Source organism: Hylobates moloch, unplaced genomic scaffold (genome assembly GCF_009828535.3).
Source record: "Hylobates moloch isolate HMO894 unplaced genomic scaffold, HMol_V3 SCAFFOLD_1, whole genome shotgun sequence".
NCBI classification, from domain to species: domain Eukaryota; kingdom Metazoa; phylum Chordata; class Mammalia; order Primates; family Hylobatidae; genus Hylobates; species Hylobates moloch.
The window spans coordinates 237,599,267-237,618,812 of record NW_026652276.1 but is presented as its reverse complement, the minus strand read 5'-3'; the positions used below and the strand labels follow the sequence as shown (position 1 = coordinate 237,618,812).

The window sequence follows — 19,546 nt, the reverse complement described above, 5'->3', positions numbered from 1 at the left end:
AAAAAAAAAAAAAAAAAAAAAAATATATATATATATATATATATATAAAAAGTATATAACCCAACAATTATATACAAATCTCTTAATATTCCCTGAAAAAATAGACAGTAACAAGTTCCATTTTTAAAAAAATTATTCTTCTATGCATCTAGATGTATTTTCCACCATTAATACACACTGTTCCTCAGCACTGATAAGATCAAAAGCCTACAAAATTTTAGAGAACTACGATTACATTTGGGATTTTTTGTAAAATATGAGACCCTAAGGCTGGGCGTGGTGGCTTATGCCTATAATTGTAGCACTTTGGGAGGCTGAGGTGGGAGATCACTTGAGGCCAGGAGTTGGAGGCTAGCCTGGCCAACATGGTGAAACCCTGTCTCTACTAAAAATACAAAAATTAGCCAGGCATGTTGGTAACATACCTGTAATTCCAGCTACTTAGGTGGCTGAGACACGAGAATTGCTTGAGCCCGGGAGGCGAAGGTTGCAGTGAGCCAAGAATGCACCACTGCACTCCAGCCTAGGTGACAAAGCAAGGCTCTACTCCCTCAGTGCCCCCCACAAAAAGAGACCCTAAATCATGTACAGTGGCTCACGCCTATAATTCCAGCACTTTGAAAGGCCAGGGAGGGAAAATCACTTGAGGCTAGGAGTTCGCGACCAGCCTGGGCAACACAGCAAGACCTCATCTCTAAAAAAAAAAAAAAAAATTAGCCTTAACATTAACAAGGTGTACACACACCTGTAGTCCCAGCTACCTGGGAGGCTGAGGTGGGAGGACTGCTTAAGCCTGGGAATTCAAGGCAACAGAGCAAGACTCCATCTCTAATATAATAACAATAAAATGTAAACACTGAGACCCTATATTTTAGAGTTTGCAGGTAATCATGATGTGGTATTCAGGGTGCACGTCCCACTGACAGAGGCGTGCTGGCAACTGCTGAGGCTGTGTCAGGGTACATGATAGGTGGGCAAAATATTCTGCTTTTTAAATGCTTAAGGTTTCCCACTGTAAAAAATATGAAAAAGCCTATTTTTGGATACACATAAAAATGTGTATCAAATTTTAAGAGGTAAAAACACATCACCACAAAGGTAACCTCTCACAGCTAGCTGAGAAGTTCGCAAAGCCTGGACGCAGTGGAGAGCTGTTTAACTTTCTGATGAGATGCCATTTGCACTTTAAACAAAAAAGTAGAACATGTGTAAACGAGGACAAGTGAAAATGTAGTTAACACTCACCAAACGTTTTGAGTCTTCACTTTGTTTGTAAAAAAACAGAAGCTGCCTTACCAAAAGGGTAAGGTTGGGGCCATTAGCAATGGGAAAAGCGCCCCCGGACTGTGACAAGGTAGCACAGCGATCAAACGCACTTCTTTGGATGGAATACTGGAAGAAAAACAAAACAAAATGACCCATAAGTACAGTATTTGGACACACAATTCTTATGATGTAAACATACGTTGCTGTGTTTACAGGAATGGTGGCAACTGACAACGAAAACGCCATTATTCGTCCTTGCTCACAGTTGAGTTGTAGGAAAAAAAATGGTTTAAAAAAAAAAAAAAAAAAGCCAGGCATGGTGGCTCATGCCTTTAATCCCAGCACTTCGGGGGGCCAAGGCAGGTGGATCACCTGAGGTCAGGAGTTCAAGACCAGCCTGCCCAACATGGCGAAACCCCGTCTCTACTAAAAATATAAAAGCTAGGCGGGGCACGGTGGCTCATGCCTGTAATCCCAGCACTTTGGGAGGCCGAGGTGGGTGGATCACCTGAGGTCGGGAGTTCCAGACCAGCCGGCCAACGTGGTAAAACCCCATCTCTACTAAAAATACAAAAACATTTAGCCAGCTGTGGTGGTATGCACCTGTAGTCCCAGCTACTCAGGAGGCTGAGGCAGGAGAATCGCTTGAACCTGGGGGCAGAGCTTGCAGTGAGCCAAGATCGTGCAACTGCACTCCGGCCTGTGTGACAGAGCAAGACTCTCTCAAAAAACAAAAAACAAAACAAAACAAAACAAAAACAGGCCAGGCGCAGTGGCTTATGCTTGTAATCCCAGCACTTTGGGAGGCCAAGGCAGGCAAATCATTTGAGGTCAGGAGTTCGAGACCAGCCTGGCCAACATGGCGAAACACTGACTCTACTAAAAATACAAAAATCAGCTGGGCGTGGTGGCACATGCCTGTAATCACAGCTACTTGGGAGGCTGAGGCAGTAGAATTGCTTGAACCCAGGAGGTAGAGGTTGCAGTGAGCCGAAATCATGCCACTGCACTCTGGCCTGGGCAACAGAGTAAGACTCAGTCTCAATTTAAAAAAAAAAAAAAAAAAAAGAATCTCTCACAACTTCCTTCTATTTTGATTTTCAACTGTGGTGAGGCCCATGTTTGTATTTTATTACTTAAAAATTGCCTAAAAACTCACCTATCTATAAATCTTCACAATAATTAGAACAAATAAAATTATTTATTGGGAAGAATACTATTGTCAACATTGACTTCAATTAACAAGGTGTACAAAGATACCATATTTAAAATAAGCTGTCCCACGCCCTGCTTATCTTCTCATTTTAAAACAAACAAACTTACTTGCTGTTTTCTGTCTCTATAGCCTCGAATAAATGACTGGATAATTATTGCATTTTTCAACCTTCGCCTTTCTTCCTGAAAGGAGGAGTGAGGGAGCAACTGGTCAGAATCCAGTGAAAATGACATTTTGCTAGTAAAGACTTTAAAAACACTAACAGCTATGTAATTCACATACCATAAAATTCATTCTTTAAAAGGTAACACCCACTAAATATGCATTTAATATATTAAGAGCTAAGCAACCATCACCACTGATCTTAGAATATCTTCATCACCACAACCAGAAGCCCCGTCTCCATTCGCAGTCACTGCGCCCCCCCCCCCCCACCCCCGTTTCCTGCCGTTCCTTCCCTTGCCCCTGGCAATCACTCATCTACTTCTATCCTATGGATTTGCTTGTTCTGGACAGTTCATATAATGGAATCATACAATATGCTGTGTCTGGTTTTCTTCACTTAGCATGTTTTCAAGATCCACCTATGTTAGTTACAGCATATGTGAGGACTTCATTCCTTTCTAAGGCTAAGTAAGAGTAATGTCCCATTGTATGCACGGACCACATTGAATTCATCCATTCATCTGCTGATGGATATCTGGGCTGCTCCCACTTTGGTCTATTATGAATTAAGGCTGCTATGAAGATTCATATGTAAGTTTTGTTGTGGATACAGGTTTTCATTTCTCTTGAGCATAAACCTAGAAGTAGAGTTATCACTGAGGAACTGCCACACTGTTTTCCAAAATGGCAACACCATTTTATAATCCCACCAGCATAGGAGAACTTTTTTTTTTTTTTGAGATGGAGTCTTGCTCTGCCCACGTCATCTCGGCTCACTGCAAGCTCCACCTCCTGAGTTCACACCATTCTCCTGCCTCAGCCTCCCAAGTAGCTGAGACTACAGGCACCTGCCACCACACCCAGCTAATTTTTTGTATATTTAGTAGAGACGGGGTTTCACCGTGTTAGCCGGGATGGTCTCGATCTCCTGACCTCGTGATCCTCCGGCCTTGGCCTCCCAAAATGCTGAGATTACAGGCGTGAGCCACCATGCCCAGCTAGCAGGACTTTTTAAAGTTTTAAATATTAAAGGAATACAAACAGACAACACCAGCATCTATTTTAAAGGTTACTTTCTTGTTTCAAGAGAAAATTCCAATTTTCATTGACTTGAGAGTATCTTTAAAATCTTCAGCGACCTGGCAAAAATATGTGTTCTTCATCATTGTTATGACCAGTGCTACCACTGTTGGACAGCCTACTACTATGTGCCAGCCCTATGAGAGGCACTTTAGGCCGGGCGTGGTGGCTCACACCTGTACTCCCAGCACTTTAGGAGGCCGAGGCAGGAGGATCACAAGGTCAGGAGATCGAGACCATCCTGGTTAAAATGGTGAAACCCCGCCTCTACTAAAAATACAAAAAATTAGCCGGGCATGGTGGCAGGTGCCTATAGTCCCAGCTACTTGGGAGGCGGAGGCAGGAGAATGGCGTGAACCCGGGAGGCGGAGCTTGCAGTGAGCCGAGATCGCGCCACTGCATTCCAGCCTGGGTGACAGAGTGAGATTCCGTCTCCAAAAAAAGAGAGAGGCATTTTATATCCAAATGCACAGTCATCTTACAGGTGAGCATCACTTCTAGTTTAAAGATGCAGAAACTGAGACTGCTATAAAGATTAAGCAACACCCAAAGATGTAAGGCAGAATTCAAACTCCAGTACGATAATAAAGCCTGTACTCCATCTCACCATACTACATTGTTTCATGTCTTCTATGAATGCCATCTACAAAGCTGAGACTAACACACACACTGTGGGATTCAACAACACCATCAAGTCATGTAGATGTACTTCCTGGGGTTGAAATGGTTATAAAAAAATCCTGTGAGGTCAGGCATGGTGGCTCACGCCTGTAAACCCAGCACTTTGGAAGGCCGAGGTGGGCGGATCACTTGAGGTCAGGAGTCCCAGACCAGCCTGGCCAACATGGTGAAACTCCGTCTCTACTAAAAATACAAAAAATTAGCTGGGCATGGTGATGCACGCCTGTGATCCCAGCTACTTGGGGGGTTGAGGCAGGAGAACCACTTGAAGCCGGGGGGTGGAGGTTGCAGTGAGCCGAGATCATGTCACTGCACTCCAGCCTGGGTGACAGAGCGAGACTTTGTCTCAAAAACAACAACAACAACCAGGAAAAAGAGACTTTCACCAGATGCACATGGCAATGTAAGGACACCGGAAACACGAAAAAACAAGGAAATACGACATCTCTAAAGGAATTCAATAATTCTCCAGCAATAGATTTTAATCAAATGGAAATTTTGGGCCAAGCGCAGTGGCTCACGCCCGTAATCCCAGCACTTTGGGAGGCTGAGGCGAGAGGATCACCTGAGGTCAGGAGTTCGAGACCAGCCTGATCAACATGGAGAAACCCTGTCTGTACCAAAAACACAAAATTAGCCGGGCGTGGTGGCACACGCCTGTAATCCCAGCTGGGATTACTCGGGAGGCTGAGGCAGGAGAATCGCTTGAACCCGGGAGGTGGAGGTTGCAGTGAGCCGAGATTGCGCCACCGCACTAGAGCCTGGGCAGCAAAAGCGAAACTTCGTCACAAAACAAAACAAAATCGTCGGCCAGGTGCGGTGGCTCACACCTGTAATCCCAGCACTTTGGGAAGCCGAGGTGGGTGGATCAGCTGAGGTCAGGAGTTCGAGACCAGCCTGGCTAACATGGTGAAACCCCGTCTCTACTAAAAAAACAAAAATTAGCTGGGTATGGTGGCGTGTGCCTGTAATCCCAGCTACTCAGGAGGCTGAGGAGGAGAATCACTTGAACACAAGAGGCAGATGTTACAGTGAGCCGAGATCGTGCCAGTGCACTCCAGCCTGGGTGACAGAGGGAGACTCCATCTCAAAAAAAAAAAAAAAAAAGAAAATATTTTGAATTATTTGAGATTTTCAAATTTTCTTTTCTTTTTTTTTTTTTTTTCTTTTTTTTTTTTTTTTTGAGACGGAGTTTCACTCCAGGCTGGAGTGCAATGGCACGATCTCGGCTCACCACAACCTCCGCCTCCAGAGTTCAAGCAATTCTCCTGCCTCAGGCTCCCGAGTAGCTGGGATTACAGGCATGCGCTAGCATGCCCGGGTAATTTTGTATTTTTAGTAGAGATGGGGTTTCTTCATATTGGTCAGGCTGGTCTCGAACTCCCGACCTCAGGTGATCGGCCCGCCTCGGTTTCCCACAGTGCTGAGAATACAGGCGTGAGCCATCGCGCCCAGCCCTCAAAATACTGATTTTAAAGCTCAGTGAGATACAGGGGAATTCTGAAAAATACAAAGAAGCCAGAAAAATAATTCAGGATGTAAATGAGCAACTTACCAAACAGACAGGTATTTTTAAAAAGAATCAACTAGAAATTCTGGAAGTGAAGAATTCATTTAAAGAAATACAAAATACATCTGAAAGCTTCAAGACAGACTAATCAGGCAAAAGAAAGAATCTCAGAACTTGAAGATAGGTCTTTTGAAATAATCCAGCCAGACAAAAATACAGAAAATAGAATGAGAAAAGCATTCATGACATTTGGGATAACATAAAGCAATAAAATATTCAAAGTATTGGTAACACCAAGGTCAAAGAGTCAAAGAAAGGATTAGGAAACCTACTTAATGAAATAATAGATTAAAACTTCCTGTCTCACAAGAAATTTAGACACTCACATACAGCAGGCTCAACGACCTCCAAGCAAATAATCAGACTATCTAAAGTCAAAGATAAAGACTGAATTCTAAAAGCATCAAAAAAAAGCAGCTAGTCACCTATAAAGGAAACCCCATCAGATTAAAAATCAAGAGGACAAACAACAGAAACAAACCCCAAAGAAGATCCAATTACTGGAGTTTAAACATTGTCTTAAAAAAATCTATAATTATGTTCAAGAAATTAAAAGAGAACTAAAGACTATATAAAAGAATGAAAGAAAGTTCTAGAACTGAAATAACAAAAACTGAAATTACGAAGTCAATGGATGTATTTAACAATTAGGCAGCAGGGTGGCTCACGCCTGTAATCCCAGCACTTTGGGAGGCTGAGACAGGCGGATCACTTGAGGTTAGGAGTTCCAGACTAGCCTGCCCAACATGGCAAAACCCCATCTCTACTAAAAATACAAAAAATTAGCTGGGTGCGGTGGCATGCGCCTGTAGTCCCAGCTACTCGGGAGGCTGAGGCAGGAGAATCCCTTGAACCTGGAAGGCGGAGGTTGCAGTGAGCTGAGATCGCGCCACTGCAGTCCAGCCTGGTTGACACAGTGAGACTCCATCTCAAAAAAAAAAAAAAAAAGTCAATGCTAAAGAGATCAGCTGTAAATCAGAAGTTAGGTCAGGTGAAAATATCCAAACTGAAGCAGAGACTCAAAAGGATAAACACACAGAAAAGCACATGAGGGAAATATGGGAAACGATGCAAAGGTCAAATACATTTACAGTTTGCATCCAAATAGGAGAGGAGGAGAAGAATGAAGCAAAAGCACTAATGGAAGAGAGAATGGTCGAGAATTTTCCATGAAACAAGATTAAAAACACCAACCAACAAATAACTTTCTTGGTTGAGCAGTGCCCTCCCCGGGACATTTGGTAGTTTCTGGTGACATTTTTGGTTGTCACAACTGAGGCAACGGAGTGCTACTGGCATTTAGTGGGTAGAGGCCATGGGTGTTGCTAAACATCCTCCAACGTACAGAGCAGTTCCCCCCAACAAAGAATTACCTGTTCAAAAATGTCAGTGCCAAGGTTGGAAAATCCTGCCTAAAACTCTTTTCCCTGTAACTACCTCAGAGAGCCCTTCCCCTACCCACCATCTCTAATATAGGCCCTTCCAGTTGTAATCACATTACTCTGTTGCCCTCATAGGTTTTGTCAGCACCTCAGCATCCTGGTTCACGGCTCTGTTCTACCACTGAGCAGGAACCCTGTCTGTCTTATTCACTATCTGTATACCCAGCAAGCAGAGCAATACCTAGTACATACATAGTAAGTTCTCAACTAATATTTGTTAGAGGCCTAAATGAATTGTTAAAATAACAAAACAAAAAACTCTACCTGAAAAGGCAGGTCATAAGATAGTACAATTGCTGATTAATCCACAAAATAAAGCTATTTAAAGAAACTATCACAAGATATAGGATAAACAATAAAAATGTCATTAGTGTCTTTCTTTTACTTTCTTCACAAACAGTTAAGACACATGTCTAACAGTGAGCTTTCTCCTTTTGCTTCATGAAACATCAACATCGTAAGCCAGACGAGGCAGTTCACGCCTGTAATCCCAACACTTTGGGAAAATAAGGAAGGCGACTGCATGAGGCCATAGTTTGAGATCAGCCTCGGCAGCAAAGCAAGACCCCATCTATGTAAAAATTAGCTGGGCACGGTGGCATGCACCTGTAGTCCCAGCTACAGGAGGCTAGAGCAGGAAGATCACCTGAGCCCAGGAGGTCAAGGCTACAGTGAGCTATGATCTTGCCACTGCACTCCAGCCTGGGTCACAGAGCAAGACTCAATATCTTAAAAAAAAGAGAAGAAAAAGAAATATGAACATTACATTTATAATACGGCTTTCTAGATCTTCTGGAAACCATATCATTATGTAAGTCAACCAAAAGCCCATGTTCCTTCTCCAGTCTGGAAACTGCCCTTTTAGTCCATCTCTTTCTACACTGGCTCCAGAATAAATGTTTCTAAAGCTAAACACACACACATTCTGTCATATATAAAAAATACATAGACACATACATATATACAGTAAAGCCAAGGCGTGTTTAAATGCTGTAGAGAAAACGCTTATCTACGGAGGATTACAGAACTGTCTTTACCTCTCTCTTTCTTCTTTCTTCCTGAGTACGATGTAAAAGAGAAGCCTTTTCCTCCTACACCCAAACAGAGAAAAAAGGAGGCAAGGTTATAATTTCAATTTTAAAACTCCCATACAAAAATTATAGAATGTTTTCACCCAAAAAAAGATTCTAAAGATCATCCAAACAAGCTTGACTCACTCGCATGAGCGAATCTGAGACACAAGAAGTTAAACGGTTTCCCAGAGGTCACTAGATATAATACAAGCTAGTACTTCAGGAGTGTTTTTAAGCATAAAATCTGATTTCTTCACATATACAAATGAGTACAGGTAAAATTGGGGAAAATGTGAGTCAGACTGGTGCTCCGTACCAATGTCAGAGTTCCGGCTGCGACATCTTACTAGCTTTGTAAAATATTACCCCAGAGGAAACTGGGCAATGTGGACAGGGGTCTCTGGGTATCATTTCTTCTCTCTCTCTTTTTTTTTTTTTGAGACAGAGTCTCGCTCTGTCGCCCAGGCTGGAGTGCAGTGGCTTGATCTCGACTCACTGCAAGCTCCGCCTCCCGGGTTCACGCCATTCTCCTGCCCCAGCCTCCCGAGCAGCTGGGACTACAGGCGCCTGCCACCACGTCCAGCTAATTTTTGTATTTTTAATAGAGACAAGGTTTTGCCATGTTGGCCAGGCTGGTCTCGATCTCCTGACCTCATGATCCACCCACCTCGGCCTCCCAAAGTGCTGGGATTACAGGCATGGGCCACCACGCCCAGCCATCTCTGGGTATCATTTCTAACAGTTGCATATGAATCTACAATTATCTCAATAAAAATTTCAATGAAGAAATCAATTTCTTTGATGAAATTTTTTTTCAGAAGTGAAACTAAGTTTTGAACAAAATCACTTGGTTTGTAGAAGGAAGTGAAAGAATAAAAGGAAAACTTCAAATAAATGAAAAACACTTAAAGAGAACCCTCTTCTCCCCCACAGATTGTTCCAGTCTTTAGTGTACGGATATTTTATTTTTGTAAATTTCATCCAAAATAAAATTAAAGGTCCAGGCTGGGCAAGATGGCTCATGCCTACAATCCCTGCACTTTGGGAAGCCAAGGCAGGAGAATCACTTGAGCCCAGGAGTTTGAGACCCTGCCTCTACAAAAACTTTTAAAAAATAGTTGGGTGCAGCAGCATGTGCCTGTAGTCCCAGCTACTCAGGGGGCTGAGGTGGGAGGATCACTTAGGCCCAGGAGGACAAGGCTGCAGTGAGCCAGGACTGAGCTACCACTCTCTAGCCTGAGTGACAAAGCCAGATCCTGTCTCAAAAAAAAAAAAAAAAGTTCAAGGTTGGAGACACTATATATGAATCATTACAAAAAAATAAATTCAGGCCGGGCACAGTGGCTCATGCCTGTAATCCCAGCACTTTGGGAGGCCGAGGCAGGCAGATCATGAGGTCAGGAGTTCGAGACCAGCCTGGCCAGCATAGTGAAACCCCGTCTCTACTAAAAATACAAAAATTAGCTGGGCATGGTGGCACATGCCTGTAGTCCCAGCTACTCGAGAGGCTGAGGGAGAAGAATCACTTGAACCCAGGAGGCGGAGCTTGCAGTGAGCCGAGATCACACCACTGCACTCCAGCCTGGGCAACAGAGCAAGACCCCGTCTCAAAAAAGAAAAAAAATTACGTATCTTAAGAGAGACACTTAATCAGAACAGTGTCAGAGAGTAGTTAAGCCAACTTAAAATTATACACTGATATGTGAACTAACAATATTCAGAATCAAAGTTTCTATCCTTTTTTTAAACTGAGACAAGTCTTGCTCTGTCACCCAGGCTGGAGTGTAGTGGCGATCTTGGCTCACTGCAACCTCTGCCTCCCAGTTTCAAGCAATTCTCATGCCTCAGCCTCCCGAGTAACTGGTACTACAGGTGCACACCACCACACCTGGCTAACTTGTATGTTTAGCAGAGACGGGTTTTTGCCACATTGGCCAGGCTGGTCTCGAACTCCTGGCCTCAACTGATCTGCCCGCCTTGGCCTCCCGAACTGCTGGGATTACAGACATGAGCCACCATGCTCGGCCTAGAATCAAGTTTCTAATTGTCAAAATGTAAAGCCAGGCCTGGCGCAGTGGCTCATGCCTATAATCCGAGCACTTCGGAAGGCCGTGGAGGGCAGATCACTTGAGCTCAGGCGTACGAGACCAGCCTGGGCCACATGGTGAAACCCCATTTCCACAAAAAATACAAAACAAATTAGCAAGGCATGGTGGCGCATGCCTGTAGTCCCAGCTACTTGGGGGTTGAGGCAGAAAGATCACTTGAACTGGAGAAGCTGAGGCTGAGGCTGCAGTGAGCCGAGATTGTGCCACTGTACTCTTGCCGGAGTCACAAAGCGAGATCCTGTCTCAAAAAAAAAAAAAAAAAAAAGGAAAGTCAAAGAAATTAATCCTCCAGATACTTTCTATCATAGAAAATTTCACATAAAAAACCTTTACCACATGTCCAACAGCAGAAAAAATACTGTTTTAAACTTAATTAAAATGACTCGATTGTTTACTTAATATTCTTTAATTTTTAAAAATTTTTAAAACTAATTTTAGACAAAGAAAAGCTACAAAAATGATCCAAGTTCCCTTATCCCATACATCTTACTCACTTCTACATTCAGTAGATACAATTATCAATAGCAAATTAACACTGATACAATAACATTAACTAATCTACAAACTTAATTAGAAATCCACCAATTTTCCCACTAATGCCGTTTATCTGTTCTAGAATTCTATCCAGGACGCCACATTATATTTAGGTACTATTTCTTCTTAATCTTCCTCCAATCTATAGAGTTCTTATCTTCATCTTTTATGTCCTGGATGCTGTCCCTCAATTTGAGTTTTTCCAATACTCTCATGATTACAGTAAAGTTACGCAATAAGGACAGCATTAGATTTTAATCCATAGGATTATATGCACATATACGAATCATGGACTCAATGCTTACATAAATAACCAAATCAATAAACAAGGGGAAAGAAAGCTCTTTTCCTCACAGAATCCAGTTTAAAAATGTAGAAGGAAAGAGAAAAACAGAAAACACAAAAACACTGCAGACAAGATCTACTAACGTATGCTAAAATTAGTGGGCAAAAGTTTGAGGAGAAACAGGGTTTGCCTAGTCTCAAAGTATCTCTCAAGATATAGATCAATTAACAAGGGAAAGACAGAAAATTCAGAGGGGAGAAATTTTGCAGACACCAACTAAGACATCAACTGGCTCAGTAATAAAACATAACGGCATAATGAACTACTGCTTGGTACCATATAAACGATACAATCAACTATTGTATTAGTCTTGCCAAAAAGACTCTTTTTAACCTAAATGTATTTATCTCAAGGGGAAATCTTTCATTACTAAACAGAAAAACAACATCACTGGTCACAAACAGAAGGCATCCCCCCAAATTAAATACAATGAAAACTATTTTTAAAGTTAAATTTCAAAGTGGCTGCAGCAGTGGCTCATGCCTGTAATCCCAGTACTTTGGGAGGCCAAGGCCGGCAGATCACCTGAGGTCAGGAGTTCGAGACTAGCCTGACCTACATGGTGAAACCCCGTCTCTACTAAAAATACAAAAATCAGCTGGGTGTGGTGGCACGCACCTGTAGTCTCAGCTACTTGGAGGCCTGAGGCAGGAGAATTACTTGAACCTGGGAGGCAGAGGTTGCACTGAGCCAAGATCATGCCACCGCACACTCCAGCCTTGGTGATAGAACGAGACTCCATCTCAAAAAAAAAGAAAAAAAAAGTAACTACGGAATTATAGAAAAATCTAACAAGTTTATTTATAAAAAGCCCTATCTGAAACTTGATTCCTCAAGGTAAAAGAAACTGTTTATAATCACAATAAAAGAATACGAGACGCTATGCTGCTTAGTTTAAGAGGAAGATTAGGCTCTATTAGACAGTTTTATTTTTAAATTTTGATATTAACCGAAGAATTCTAATTTACATGTCTGTAATTAGATCAGGCAGGCAAATGGTATTTATTTTTTGGAGACAGAGTCTTGCTCTGGCCCAGGCTGGAGTGCAGTGGGGCCAGCTTGGCTCACTGCAACCTCCGCCCCCGGGATTACAGGCATGTGCCAACACGCTCGGCTGTTTCTGTATTTTTAGTAGAGACAAGGTTTCACCATGTTGGTCAGGCTGGTCTCAAACTCCTGACCTCAAGTGATCCACCCGTCTCAGCCTCCCAAAGTGCTGGTATTACTGGCGTGAGCCATTGCACCCAGCTGCAAATGGTATTTAATCATGTTCTCCGACAGAACTGGATTCTGAAAAGGAATTCCTAACCAAAATGCCATTTTGCTTTAACAAACTTTTGCTTCAAGAAACCATCCACAGTCTGATCTTTTGAATATGTCTTTTTACTTGGGAATATTCACATATTAATAAAACAGGGTAGGGGGAGACTGTCTTTATCCATTCACCACCAACAACTGGTTTAGGAAAACACTCACGGAGACCTTTAATTCTAATTCTGGTTTTTTTTTTTTTTAATCTTTTCTTTTTTCCCACATGCCTGCTGTGTCAAATACTCCTAACTTTGTAAATGCCATATTCAAAATACTTTTTTCAAGTTTTCCACAATTCTTTCCTCCACAATCATGCTGTGTATGCCATGGTGAACACTTGACTCCACAAAGATGTGACATTACTCTTGAGATAACAGTCAAGGAGAGAGAGACTTTGCTACCTACAAGCTTTCAGGATGAAGGAGAAGTGGGTGCTGGTAGTTACTGCCCACAACTTCACAAGGCTAGAGAATTAAGTCTCCACCTTTCACAAGAGTGATTATTTCACACTCTGTTGATAACGGACTTAATATCCCCGCATACATCAGACTAGTAGGACTGTGTTTTCAATACAAAAAGGGAGCAGACTTTAGTTCTGGTAAAGTTTCTGGTGCTGAAGCACAATGGACCAAATTCTCGTATTAACCCAAGACACTATCTCTGCTTTTACCATTCAACGCACTTGAAGTCTATGTTATCATTTGTCATATGAAATCAACAATAGATTTTAAAGCATTTCTTCTAATTGATGAGCTAGAAAAAAAATGTCTCCATGGACTTGTCTATTCAGCTCACGCCTGACAAAGCAAAGGATTAGCTGAGTTCAGAGTATCAGTGGATTAGCTGAGTTCAGAGTATCAGTGGATTAGCTGGGTTCAGAGTATCAGTGGGTTAGCTGAGTTCAGAGTATCAGTGGGCTCATCGGTCTCTAGTGAACAGAACCAACTCTGTCTTCCCCAGGAAAATAACAGCTGCTCAATGTATTTGTCCCTATCTAAAAATGGACAGTGAGCTAAATCATCAGACAAAGGAATCTTGTCCATTATTTTATTTGCTTTGTGACTAATCATCACTTTTAATCACAGCTTTGGCAGCAGCTTCCTATTTGGCCAATTAGCAGCTCTAGCCTTTGTGATTAAATACAACGCACAGATGCAGTGTTCTCTACATCGGTCCTGCCACTCTGTGCATCTACTTTCAACCTGTTTGTTCCCAAAAGTTTAACAGAGGTTTTGGGTGCTATGGCTTATGGTTTCAAAATAAAGTATGAGTGCATGGTTTCACACTGGAATTTGGCACGTAATAGAATAGGTTCCCTCTCTTGGCCAGTCCATGAAAAACTGGTTTTCAAAAAGCTTCATTATATTTGTGTTTCCTTTGATTTTCTTCACAGCCTCCAAGTTAAAGCTGACTCTAGGGCCAGGCACAGTGGCTCACACTTGTAATCCCAGCACTTTGGGAGGCTGAGGCAGGAGATCACTGGAAGCCAAGAGTTTGAGACCAGCCTGGGCCATGAAACAAAGCTCTCTTTACAGTAAAAAAAAAAAAAAAAAAAAAAAAAAAAAAGGAAAAAAAAGAGTGTAGAGACTGGGTCTCACCATGTTTATATGTATCTCTTTCTCTCTCTCTCTCTCTCTCTCTCTCTATATATATATATCTGTTGCCCAGGCTGGAGTGCAGTGGCACGATCTCGGCTCACTGCAACCTCCGCCTCCCAGGTTCAAGCAATTCTCCTGCCTTGGCCTCTGAGTAGCTGGGATTACAGGCTTCCACCACCATGCCTGGCTAATTTTTGTGCTGTTTTTTAAAGTACAGACCAGGTTTCACCACGTTGGCCAGGCTGGTCTCAAACTGTTGACCTCAGGTGATCCACCCACCTTGGCCTCCCAAAGTGCTAGAATTACAGGCATGAGCCACCACCCCCAGCCACCATGTTATATTTTAATGGTCATTTAGGTTGTTTTCAGTTTTTGGCTAATTCAAATAAAACTGCAGTGGATATCCTTGCAAATGTGTCAGTAATGTCTGTAGGTTAAATTTCTCTGTAGGTCAAAGGCTATGTGCATTTTGAATTTTAATGATTATTTCCAAATTGCCCTCCAAGGAGATCATGTCCATGTATGAAAAGTGACTGCTGTCCCTTGTCTTCACCTGCACAGTGTGGCATCTTTTTGTTTGCAGTTTGAATCATTTAGTTTTTCCATTTGATTATCTTTTCGTCTTGTTTTACAAAAAATCATGTTCATGATGCTACAAATATTCCCTTTGTCACTCTTTAACCTTGGTTATGATATTTTTCTGTGTACAAAGTTTTAATTCTTAATGTAGTCAAATTTCTCACGTAAGAATTCAGTAGCTGCAGCTTAGGGTTATATGCACAGCATGGACTATTACCATCCACATCACTAGCATGGATTTCTGTATACTGAATTTTTCAATGCATTGTTGCAGATTTATTTTTAATAGCATGCTGACATTTCACTTTCAGAAGCTGACACTTACTAGTGTGAGCCACATGCTGATATTCATAATTGTGAATTAGGATCATGCCTACACCTTTATTTTTTCCTCCTACCGCCTGGGCCTGACATGAGTTTTTAAAAGGGTCATTTAAAAAGTCTAACGATGAAGACTGTCTTATAACTGAAGACATTAACTATAAATAGTGCTGTCTTCACATATAATAAGGACTGCATTATAACTCATTGGAGTCAGTTGTATTTTTTTGGCTGCTGAATAAATTATAGGGCGTTCACTACATGAAATATCATATAGCTCTTTAAAGGAATGTGGCAGATCTATCTACTGATCAGGAACTGTCTCCGAGAGTATTATTAAGGGGCACAGGAGAAGTACAGCAACCTGTTTAATATGCTCTAGCTTGTTTTTTTTTTTAAAAAGAAGGGAATTTACACACCTATATGATTATATACGTAGAGAACAGCTGACAGGATGTGTAAAAATCCCAAAATAGAGTGTGAATGTAAGGATTAAAGAATTGGGGCCGGACGCGGTGGCTCATGCCTGTAACGCTAGCAGTTTGGGAGGCCAGGGTAGTGGATCACTTGAGGTTAGGAGTTCGAGACCAGCCCAGCCAACGTAGTGTATTTTCATCTCTACGAAAAATACAAAAATTAGCCGGGGGTGGTAACGCGCGCCTGTAGTCCCAGCTACTTGAAAGGCTGAGGCACAAGAATCGCTTGAACCTGGGAGGTGGAGGCTGCAGGGAGCCGAGGTCATGCCACTGCACTCCAGCCCAGGTGACAGAGCGGGACTCTGTCTCAAAAAAAAAAAAACAAAAAACAAAAAACAAAAAAGAACTGGGGGTGTGAGGAGTGGAGGTGAAAGGCAAGAAAACTTCTAGTATTTTATTGAATTTTTACATTCCCATTTGAATGATTATCCATGTACTTATAATATTTCCTTTTTTAGAATAAAGTAATAACAAAGCAATATGAGAACAAGTTCTAAAAACAGCTCAATACAATGAGCAGTAAGTTCACCACTAAGTGGCTGGGAGGAAAGGGGCAAGTAAGGTACCAGGAGAAAGCACTTTGATTTTGAAAAAGGACTAAACTTCCTATTGATTAACAAGTTTTTGGTTGCAATTTATTGTACTCTTAGTTGAAAACATTCTTATCTTTTAAATTATGCAGATGTAGAACCCGTATGGATGCCTAGTAGCAATTACAGACAAGGTCCATCAAACACCCAAAGGGTCTCCAAAAAGACCAAGGCCATCATCCTGACAGTGTGCACGCTCCCTGCTGTAACTACCCACCAATGTGAAATCCACAGTGAGCACAGCCAACTGCCCTGGGTGCCTGTGGAGCTTTAGGTACTATCCTTATCTTCTCTGAACATTAAATATGACCAAACCTTACAAACGCCATTTACCAAGGTGATTTTTTTTTTAATTTTAAAATGTGGGTTTTTAATTTTAATGTGAATTTACACAGCATAACTAAGTGGCATATCACTGAGACTATTTTGATAGCTTGTTTTTCTTCCCTTTTTATTCAGAACATTTTTAGTACTCTCAAAGAAAGAATTACTGTTATTCTTTGGGTAGAATTTTTGGTATTCATTTCTATAACTCTTATGTACATGAATAATATAGTTTTATCAACATTAAAGACATCACAAATGATTTTCTTTTCGTTTTGTTTTTTTGTCTTACCAAGATGATTTTAAACGGGGGGAAAATGCTTTCTTCACTAAATAAATTCAATGGTAACAAAGTTTATTCTTTATTTGAAATAGTAAAGCGTACATAGTTTAAATCAGATTTCATTAAACCCTCAGAATAAAATTTTTATGTTAAAAAACTAGAGTGAATGTCAAAGTAAATTTAAGTAACTTCCAAAAGACCTCATGCCCAAATTAATTGCTAACCGTTTACAGAATGATTGTTAGCGTGTTTGTAAATATCTTGATTTAAAAAAAAAACTGTGAGGTTTTTGTTTCACCTATTTGGCTTATCTTCCATTAACAATTTACTCCATTCACACAGAATTATCAGCTTCACATCTGTTTCAGTTCAGTATTTTCTGGCTCTCAGGCACTAACATAATGCTAGCCATTTTATACACTTCAAAGAATATTGCCTTTGAGTAAGGGAAAATGTTAAAAGTTAACATTTGTGAATAATGCATAAGCTACAGTGTGTGTGTGTGTGTGTGTGTGTGTGTGTGTGTGTGTGTATGGGGTGGGATTCTTTCTTGCAGACCTACATGAAATAAGAACCTCTATGAAAATATGAGAACCACCAATTTCACATATGCAAAACATACTTAAAGGTGCATCATCATAAGCCACTAAAAATCATATTTATAAAACATAATGCACAATATGATGCAAATTCAAAAGAAATTTTTTTAAATGCTAGGAAAATATTTGACCATTTACCATCACAAAGATGGGAAAAAAACCTGACTATGCATTAACAGCATTTCATTTCTAAGGGATGGGTAGGGTTCCAATAGGTAATTATTACATTTCAGCATATCCTACATTTCCAATTATAAATATTATTTTATAATCATAAGAGCTCATTTTTAAAAATAAAGTCTAACTGACTACAACCAGTTATAGATTTCTTTGTTCCTTCTCCACTCCTTCTGCTTCACTTGACTAGAGAAAAAAATGAAGTATCCAATGCAAAACACAATCATTTAAATATCACAATATACACCAAGAGACTTTCTTTTCTTACCTCAGAATTGTGTCGTAAATAAGGCACTATTTTAACAGCAAAACTCTAAAGACAATTTATATGTATCCATTGATAGGAAAGTGGTTATATTAAGTATCAAACTATGCTATGGAATATTATATACCATGAAAAATAACAAAATATAAAGATGCTGATAGGGAATCACTAAGTCATTTTTTGTTGAGGTGAAAAAGCAATATGAGCTCTCATTTTAACTGAAAATGAGAGGGGAGGACATGTTTATGTTTAGACTTGTTCTGAAAGGATACTGAGAAAATAATAGTGGGAAGTTAGGGGGTTCAGTGAGAAGATGATTTCATGGATGCTCTTTAGAAGGTCTGACCTTTTATCTTTTTTTTTTTTTTTTTAGACAGAATCTCGAACTGTTACCAGGCTGGAGTGCAGTGGTGTGATCTTGGCTTACTGCACCCTCCACCTCCCAGGTTCAAGCAATTCTCCGCCTCAGCCTCCCAGGTAGCTGGGATTACAGCCACCTGCCACCACACCTGGCTAATTTTTGTATTTTTAGTAGAGATGGGATTTCACCATCTTGGCCAGACTGGTCTGAACTCCTGACCTCGTTACAGGTGTGAGCCACCGTGCCCAGCCTATCATTTTTTTTAAAACAGAAAAAGTTAACTTTTTTTTCCCCCCCCCAGACAGGGCCTTGCTCTGTCACCCAAGCTGGAGTGCAGTGGCGCGGTCTTGGCTCACTCACTGCAACCTCGCCCCCATCCCACCAAGCCATCCTCCCACCTCAGCCTCCCGAGTAACTGAAACCACAGGTGCATACCACCATGCCCGTTTTTTGTGTTTTTTTTTTTTTTTTTTTGTATTTTTAGTATAGATGGGATCTCACCATGTTGCCCAGCTGATCTGGAACTCCTGGGCTCAAGGCATCTGCCTGCCTTAGCCTCCCAGAGTGCCGGGAGGAAAAGTTAACTTTTTAAAAAGGCCACTGACTGCAGAGTAGAAATGTAATCATTCTTAGAGCAAGGAAGATTCGTGATAATCTAGTTTGGCTTTATCATTATCAAGAATTATGACTTTCTGGCCGGCCGTGTGGCTCACACCTGTAATCCCAACACTTGCGATTACTTGGGGAAGCCAAGGTGGGAGGATCAATTGAGCTCAGTTCAAGACCAGCCTGCGCAACATCATGAGACCTTGACTCTGTTAAAAACAAATTAAAAAGAGAATTATGACTTTCCCATTACATAATACAATAAAGAAAAGCCCAGAAAAGATGAACAGCTAAGTCACAGACAGTTGGTTCCAGAGTTAACATTTTTTTTTCAAGGTTACACTTTCTAAAATTTCCCCTTTTGCAGTAAAGGGGTTTCATAGTAGCAAGATGTGATGTGAACCATGCTAACTGCCAACAATCTAGCGTCTACTAACACATCTTTAAAATAATATGTAAAAAACTGAACAATTTTGTTTTGTTTTGTTTTTGAGAGGGAGTCCCACTCTTTCATCCAGGTTGAAGTAAAGTGGTGCGATCTCTGCTCACTGCAACCTCTGCTCCCCTGGAGTTCA

General features: G+C 41.2%; 1 protein-coding gene across 2 annotated transcripts in view; it reads right to left on the bottom strand.

Annotated features, from left to right (window-relative positions):
• Window positions 1-19,546, bottom strand: part of UBE3C (ubiquitin protein ligase E3C) — a 135,943-nt gene that overhangs the window by 102,313 nt on the left and 14,084 nt on the right. For both annotated transcript variants that reach the window (XM_032753233.2, XM_058428585.1), the window contains exons 2-4: window positions 8,458-8,511; window positions 2,590-2,664; window positions 1,246-1,392 (exon numbers count right to left, since the gene is read on the bottom strand). In XM_032753233.2, the coding sequence (XP_032609124.1) occupies window positions 1,246-1,392; window positions 2,590-2,664; window positions 8,458-8,511 (276 nt within the window). The remainder of the gene's footprint in view (window positions 1-1,245; window positions 1,393-2,589; window positions 2,665-8,457; window positions 8,512-19,546) is intronic.